General features: G+C 63.3%; 1 protein-coding gene across 1 annotated transcript in view; it reads right to left on the reverse strand.

Moving 5' to 3' along the window:
* Nucleotides 1-651, reverse strand: part of POLR2G (RNA polymerase II subunit G) — a gene marked incomplete at both ends in the record, with an annotated part of 880 nt that extends 229 nt beyond the window's left edge. The window contains one exon of the mRNA XM_027633780.1: nucleotides 493-651. Coding sequence (XP_027489581.1) covers nucleotides 493-651 — 159 coding nt within the window. The remainder of the gene's footprint in view (nucleotides 1-492) is intronic.
* Nucleotides 652-656: the final 5 nt, after the last annotated feature.

Consider the following 656-nt stretch of genomic DNA (forward strand, 5'->3'; position numbering starts at 1 on the left):
GGGGGGGGGTCACGGCCCCTGCAAATCCTCAGGACCCCCCAGGGAACCCCCAGGTTGTCACCTTGTTGACCTGGGTGACCTCAGGATCTCCCCAGAGCCCCCCCTAGAGCCCCCAAATTGTCACCTTGTTGATCTTGGACCCCCCCAGGCCCCACCTTCTTTACCTGGGTGACTCTAGGTCCCCCCAAATTGTCACTTTGTTGACCTGGGTGACACCAGGACCCCCAAGGACCCCCTAAATTGTCACCTTGTTGATCTGGGTGACACCAGGAACCCCCAGGCCCCACCTTGTTGAGCTGGGTGACACCAGGAACCCCCAGGACACCCCAGGCCTCCCCCAGGCCCAACCTTGTTGACCTGAGAGACCCCAGGAAGTCCCCAGGACCCACCTTGTTGACCTGGGTGACCTCAGGAACCCCCCAGGACACCCCAGGCCCCCCCCAGGCCCCACCTTGTTGACCTGGGTGACACCAGGAAGTCCCCAGGACCCACCTTGTTGACCTGGGTGACCACGGCGTCCACGACCTCGCCCTTGAAGGGCCGGAACACGATGGCCTTGTAGCGCACGGGGTAGAGCACGAAGCCCCTCCCGGGCTGGATGACCCCGGCCCCGATGTTGTCAATGGTGGTGACAGCGATGACAAACCCGTACCTGG

Source organism: Corapipo altera, unplaced genomic scaffold, assembly GCF_003945725.1.
Source record: "Corapipo altera isolate COAL_440 unplaced genomic scaffold, ASM394572v1 55279, whole genome shotgun sequence".
Lineage (NCBI taxonomy): Eukaryota > Metazoa > Chordata > Aves > Passeriformes > Pipridae > Corapipo > Corapipo altera.